The 7,692-nt window shown below is 43.7% G+C and overlaps 1 protein-coding gene across 1 annotated transcript; it reads right to left on the bottom strand.

Moving 5' to 3' along the window:
* Positions 1-4,627: 4,627 nt before the first annotated feature.
* Positions 4,628-7,442, bottom strand: LOC114224614 (melanoma-associated antigen 10-like). The gene is given in 3 exon segments (XM_028123834.2): positions 4,628-4,773; positions 4,776-5,817; positions 7,329-7,442. Coding segments are annotated over 3 exon segments (1,302 nt in total).
* Between the last annotated feature and the right edge of the window lie 250 nt (positions 7,443-7,692).

Raw genomic sequence — 7,692 nt, 5'->3', positions numbered from 1 at the left:
CCAGTGAATACAAAGTTGAACAGTCACTGTGGGGAATGACTTTGTAATTTCTTATATACATATACACTTATCATTTGACTCAACAATCCCATGCCTGGGAGAAAAAAAAATTATGTTCACACAAAAATCCATACATAATTGTCTATGATAGCTCTACTCATATATGACAAAAGCTTTAAACAATCTAATGCCTTCACAAGGGTGAATGAATTAATGAACTGAGGTGCATCCACATAATGGAATGCTACTAAGCAGCAAAAGGGATAGACCATTGACACACAGAGCGATTTAGAAGAATCTCAAAGACTGTTTACTATGTAAGCAAAGCCAGTATCAATAAGTTATATACCCTATTACTTCAATTATATGACACTCTTTGAGATATGTAACTGTGGGTGTGGAAAACAGATGAGTGTTTGTCAGGGTTAGGTGTGGGAAGAGTATATAAATGCAAATAGCACGTGGGAGGGTTTTTTATTTTTTTGTAGGGGACAGTTATGGAACCATTCAGTATCCCGATTATGGTTGTCATTACACAAATCTAGACAGGGGTAAAAATCATGGCACTGTACACCAAAGAAGTATTATTGTTTGCTGTTTTAAAAAATAAAATGAAAGTGGAAAAATAAGATAGCTAGATAATTATAATAATGTCAGAAAAAATTAATTTCACAAGAATAAATAACAGATATTACATAATGTTAAAAGAGTCAAATTATCAAGATGACATAGCAGTCCTTAATATGTACAAACTTAAAAGCAGAGCTTTAAAACACATTAACTAAATAAAATAAGAGACTGGGAAATGAGAAATAATTGAAGCTACAGTTATATTTGGAGACATCATCATTCCTCTCTGTATAAATAATCAAATAATTAAAAAATGAAACCTGAAAAAGAATATTAACCAACTTGATTTACTTGGCATTTACAAAACACTCCAACAGCAAAATGTACATTCTTTTCAAGTGCACTCAGAACATTCACACAGACCATAAAACAAGACAAATTTCTTTAAAAATTGAAATTATGTTTTTCTCTACCCATAATAGAATTAAAGCAAAGAATAGAACCAAAGAGATATGTAAATGTCACCAAATTTTTGGAAACTAAACAACACATTTTTACCATTCCTACTTGAAAGAAATTATTGAGGGAAGTTAGGAAATATTTCCAACTAAATGAAAATGAAAACAAGACACATCCAAATTTAAGGGATTCAGCTAACGCTGTGCTTAAAGGTAAATTTATGTCATTAAATGCTTTTATGCAGCTTAAAAAAGACCCAAATCAATATTCTAATATTCCACCTAAAGTATAACAAGAAAAATAAATTCAACCCAAGTAATGCAGAAGAATAGGAATAATATAGATAAAAGCAGAAATCAGTGAAATTGAATTTAGAAAAATAATGCCTGTCAATGGAAACAAAACTGGTTCTTTGAAAAGATCAGAGAAGCTAAAATATCTGCTGTTGTTCTGAGAAATTAAAATTAAAAGAGATTGAGAAGCAATGGTGTAAGACATAGCTAAAAGTATAGGGAACTATATATAAAGAAAGGGACATATCATGGAATTGCTTTCAGAAAGTACAAAAATGATAAGAACATGTCATATAATCAAGCTCTTGGCAGTGCCAGAAAACCAGGCAGCAAAACTGGGATTCAGTGTATTGGGTATATTAGGGTCCACACAGATAGATGCCTGTATAGGAGCATGATGAAATCCCTGTCTGAGAAAGGGTCTTCCATCCACTGTGCTCAGGGAAAGCCTAGAGTTCTGTCGTTGGGTGTGAGAACCCACCGCCCTGGGGATCAAGGAAAGAAAGCATGCTGAGTTGGTAGGGACTCTGGGCTTAACAGTCCTCACTTTAATCAGACTATTTTGCCTTCCTCAAGTTCATGGATCAGATTCTTTTTGAAGGCTTCCATTGGAATGAGAGGGGTCCCACTTCTAAAGTTTTGACAATGTCCACCAGTTAGATATTGTAAGAGTCATGGAGAACTGGCCTCCGGGTACTCTGGCCCAAGTTAGCTTCAGTCTTGCTCTGTTTGCTATGAAAAACTTTAGTTACTGCACAGCTGCCAGCTTCCTAAAACAGACACACTAGATTAGAGGAAGGAGTAAGTGTCTGGGTATTAATAGGTATAAGCTGAGACCTGAACAAAGGATGCCAAGAGCAGAGCTTTAAAAGTGATCTGAGACAGTAGATGTGAGATTGAAATGTCGTGATCACTGTATATATAATATGAGCCACAAATACACAGGCATGGACATGGGCAGGTATATACATAAATCTAAATTTAAGAAAATGCAGGAAAACTTTCTCTTCTTGTTTACTACTATAGGAATTCTTTTTCCCTTTAAAGTATTACCTAGATGTATTATGCCTTTTTAAATTTTGGCTGCCAAGTGTGTTCACAGGAAAGGGATGACATTCTGCAACATGTAGATTTCTATACAACACTCTACTGCAGCTTAGTCTAGTCTAGTCTTAATCTAGCCTAGTATCCTCTCCTGAAAGTCAGACCCCTGGTTCCTATGGCTTACCAAACTTCTTCACCTAGACAGCCCACTCAACTTCACTATCTATGTGGCCCACAGTGATATCATCTGCCACACCCTTCTTCATGTCAACTGTAATTCAAATTGCCACCAATTTTTTCTCCCTTATCCTCAATCTCATCTGGGAGGAATGATTTTGCCTAGTCAGCAAATATAAGACCTCAGAATCATTATATATTATCCTGTCATTTCACAGTTGCTAATTCCTAATATTTTCTAGAATTTGTCTCCTGCTCTTTTTCTCATATCCACAGCTTAAATTACGTGTGTTATCATTCCTTTGGTTTATTTCCTTGGTGTTTCTCCCCAGCATATGTTCAGTAAATGCTTTCTGACTGAAAGGATGAATGAGAGAATGATTGAGTGAATGAATAGGTGAATGAATGAATGAAGGATCACGTTTTGATTCAAAATATGGAATGTGAGCCCTACCTGGGCCTTTAAGCTCCATGGAAGAAATTGAAAATGCTACAAATGGCTTCAGAATTCCCCTAGGAAACTATTACTGAGTTTGTCATTATGGACTTCTCATACCCAGGCCCAAGCACTGTCTTGGACTTGGGGATGTTCTCAGTATCATGATACATGATATCAATATCATGATACATGATACTTCTTACTTTGGACTCCACATACACCCATCAGTTTAACAAGGAAGGGTGCCATCTCCATGGGTTTCCATCCACCCTGCAAATGTCTGTACCTTGGGCCAATCTTCTTTCTGGTAGCAACATAGACCAATAGTCATAGCCATAGGACATCTGCCCTCTAGTGTGCCAACAGCTCAGAATCTGGGGGAGGCAGCCTGAGCCAGGGACAGAACCCAGACCTATTTCAAGGCATGTCCACACCCAATACTTTACCTGCAGAGTCACTGAAGTGATTAGTCCCAGGCCATTGCTCTTCCAATCCACCCCCTCCTTGCAGGTGCACACTCCCTTCCACTTCTCACTAGTGTTTCTGGTCTGTCTCAACTGTCAGACATCAGTCATCACCCCCACTCACTCACATAGCCCCAGCCTCTACAGAGGGGTCCACTGTGCACAGAGGGGACACATCCCAGCCTCCAGCAGGCACCAAGGCAGCTCTCAGCCCTGAGACACTGTCAAGGGTGCAGTGGACCCTTGTACTCAAGAGTACTCAAGAGTGTTGCTCAGACAGATGATGCAGGGAGCAGCTGTGCTCTTCCTGACAGAACTTAGCATGGTCCTAAGGTAGGGGCTAGCATCTGGCATGCTGCAAGGCCACTCCTCCAGTTGACCTGTTTACTCAGACCACACTAAGACTTCCAGATGGTAATGATGATTCTGAGATCTTCCAAACTTATTTGTGAAAGATTTCCTGTACAGCATTCACTCTCCACTTAACACCCAGATTCCTAACCAACTCTGACAGAAAGAATTACAGTTTCTCAGAGACCCAAAGTGCCTTGGCTCAGGGCCTTTTTACTTAACTTCTACCATCTGGAGTCTCACTTCCTCACTCTTTTTTCTTGTTTGGTAGCTCTTAGAGGACATCTCACCGTCTTCCTGATATGATTGCTGCTCCTAGCAGGAGATGTTTGGTGAATGAAAGAATCAGTGAGCAGGGACTTTCATTTATTAAGATTTCATCTACTTTCTTGAATAGGCCAAGCAAATCCAAGTATATCTTTTTAATTTTCCAGAATGGTGGACTGGAAGGTATAAACAAACCCAAGAATAAGCCATCCTTTACATTTTCCCCTCTGTTTATTGAACCTATACTTTACTGCTTGGCTCTTTCACATTTCCAAAGAAACTTCTATTCCAATGTTATCTTGTACCAGGTCCCCCAAAAGATGGGAGGTTTCCCAAATTTTTGCAAAATATTGAAACTCTTATTTTTAAACCTGAAAAACAGCGATAAATACATTACCAATGTCATTCTAAACTTAGAGCCTTTAGGGAATTAAACCTTCCATTAAAAGGGACATTTGAAAAATACCAAAAGAAAAAAAAAAGATAAACTTCCAAGTCACCCATATGGAATGGGAACACAAAGTTGTATGCTGTGTTCTCCCCAGCCTGACCCTGACTCTCCTCTACTTGGAGCCAAGACTGCCCTCCTCAAACACAGAGTGATGGTTCAGCCTCACTCCAGTCAGGACAGGAAAAGCTGCTGACCAATGTTGTGCAAGGAACATGGCAGTAGTATTATCCATGGAGCCATTTCTGGCCTGGGCCCTCCCTCATCTCTTAAAGCCTCCTCATACCAGCATGAGAAGGAAGTAGGGTCAGTACCTTTAACCTTGGCCAAAAATTCCAGAACTTTCACCTTGCTGGTTTTAGCATGAGCCCTGCGACCCCACAAAACTTCATAGTGTGAAGAATCACTGCTAGGCACCTGCCGGTACTCCTGATAATTCTCCTGCACCCAACCTCTGGTGATGAGCTTCCTGGGCTCCCCATAAATGAAATGCTCCCTCCAAGCATACACTCCCATCATATTCAGGAAATCCCAGGTGTCTTCCTCAGGGGCACAATTGCCCTCTATGAAGATCACACCCAGGATGATTATCAGGAGACCATTTTTAGGCATGCTCTGGTTGTCACTAAGCATCTCATCATGGGTGAGGTCCAGGGAGTTGACAAGGACATAGGAGTGGGTGGTGGGGTCCACTTCCTTCACATCAATGCCAGAAATCACCTCCAAACACTTAGAAGCTTTCTTGAAGATCACAGGGAGTTGTTTCTTGTACCTTTTGATGACAACCTTCAGCATTTCTGCCTTTGTGATGGGTTCCTTCAGTAGATACTTGAGGACCGTGAAATGCCCCAAATCAGCCACCTTCTCATCTAGTGGGTCTCTGGGCAAAGATTTGGTGACTTTTGAGGTGTGAGGGGAACTTGTATCCTCTTCTTCTTGGCTGTTGGAGACTCCTGATGTGCTCCATGATGCAGAGAAGGAGCAGGAGCTCTGAGGACTCTGGGGAGGACTCAGTGTTGCAGCAGGCTCCTCTTCCTCCTCCTTCTCTAGGGAGACTGGGATTACAGGAGAGGAAGGCGGGGAGGCGGAGGTGGAGGGGTAAGAGAAGTTGAAAGAGCAACTGGAAATAGAGGAAGTCTCCTCATTGGCTTCAGCTGTGAATCCATGTACTACTGCCAGGCCCTGTATCTCACTTTGGGCCTGAAAGTCTGGTGTAGACACTTTGGAGAGTGAGGCGTGATGACTTTTTTTGCCAGCAGCCAGTAGAAGTGTGAGCAGGATGGTTGGAGATGGGGTACCACAGGTCTGGAGGAGAGAGGGAGAGGGTCAGCAGCCTCAGCGGAGAAATGCACCTTTGGCAGCTCTGGACAAAGACTGACTTACAGATTTCCTCTTTAGGGAGTGCTCTAGGACCCCAAAGGCCTTCTGGACTTTGAATCACTTTGTCCCTTAAGATCATATCAGAGGATGTGAGAGAGTTTCCCAGGCTGTAACCAACCAAGAAAGCCTAGGATTCTTGGGTTGACTGTAGGCAAATGGGGTCAGGCACTGTAGGCTTCCCTCTGTTCTGACATGGGTAGATTCCTTAGTAGACACTGAATGTGGCACTGCATCCCGGCACTGAGTGGGCCCCTTCTGTTCTGCTGACCTGAGGACACATGCTTTAGAACAAGGCCCTCATCACCCAGTTCCTGGAGCCCTTGTAAGAGGAATTGAGGGGGCACTTCAGGATATAGTTGACAAGCAGAGCCTCCTGTGTTCTAGGACGGAAGGTACCCTCAAGCCAAGATCCCTATTTCCCTGAGACCGCAAAGAGGATGTAATGAAGTGGGATTATCTGCCTGAAGGCCCTGCCTGGGGATTCCTAGGACTGAAAGTCAGAATGGGTTTCTGAGAATACACTTTAGGGTGGGAGGTCCCCTCTGCCCTCCCTCAGAGTCCTCTTCTTGATGCCTGGTTGGGCCTGAAACTCCTCCCTCTGCTAACCTGAGGTCACACCCCTCCAAGAAAACCTCACCACTCTCAGCCTCCCAAGATGGAAGTCCAGATACACCACACCCAGCCTCCCTGCCTGGGGCCTCACAAGGCTGAAAGGGACAGAGCAGTCCTGGGTCTCCCTCTATATGGGGTAGGAGGTCCCTTAAATCTTCCCTCTTAGGGCGCCTGGGTGGCTCAGTTGGTTAAGCGACTGCCTTCGGCTCAGGTCATGATCCCGGAGTCCTGGGATCGAGTCCCACATCGGGCTCCCTGCTCGGCAGGGAGTCTGCTCCTCCCTCTGACCCTCTTCCCTCTCGTGCTCTCTATCTCTCATTCTCTCTCTCTCAAATAAATAAATAAAATCTTTAAAAAAAAAAATCTTCCCTCTTAGTCATCAGCTTGATGCCTGCAGGGCCTGGGACTCTTCTCTTGTGTACTGAGCTGGGCCCCTTCAGAATAAGATCCTCACTTCTCTGACAACCCCTTCAATTGGATGGAAGAGTGGAAAATTCACCCCCATAACACATGGCTAAGTCTGCCTTAACTTCCCAGGCTGAGAGCAAGTCAGATTTCATGGGGCCCATTGTGCTCTAGGATGGCAGGTGCCCTTAGTTCCCTTCAAGGTGTACATATTTGCCCCCTCTGGGCCTGAGCTTTCTCTTTAATGGAAGTAGTCTCAGGCCAAGATTTCCATGTCCATGTGATGCATTAAGAGGTAAGGAGTGAATCTGCCTGATATTCCTGCCTAGAGCATCTCCAGGCTAACAGCAGGGGCATGGCAGTGCCTGGCAGCCTTCTGTGTTGGTCATTCCCCTGAGTCCTCTCTCAAGAGTCCTCACCTTGAATACTGGCACTGTCTGGGCCCCCTTTCCCTGCTCACCCAAGAGTGGCCTCCTCAGACCAAGGTATTCACTTCCTAGAGACAATCTGGCAGCAGTGAGGGTCCACCACATGCTTATACACTGTCTCAGGGCCTCTGATTGCTGTCAACATGGGCATGGTGAGGCTGCAGCCCATCACTCCTGGGTGGTGGGTTCTATCAGTCCTTACTCAGAGTCTGTACCTTGACTCCTGGTTGAGCTTGGGCCTCCTCCCTCTACTGGCCTGATTCTGCCCCCTCAGACCAAGGTCCTCGCCTCTCCTGGATGCCCTAGGGGAAATCAGATGCTGCTGCTTATGGCTACCATGTCCCAGGGCCCATTA

The sequence above is a fragment of the Eumetopias jubatus genome, unplaced genomic scaffold (genome assembly GCF_037043125.1).
Source record: "Eumetopias jubatus isolate StellerSeaLion01/CBP00866 unplaced genomic scaffold, mEumJub1_p1.0 scaffold_11, whole genome shotgun sequence".
NCBI lineage: Eukaryota > Metazoa > Chordata > Mammalia > Carnivora > Otariidae > Eumetopias > Eumetopias jubatus.
Note: the sequence above shows the minus strand (reverse complement) of the source record. Positions and strands in the feature narration are given on the sequence as shown.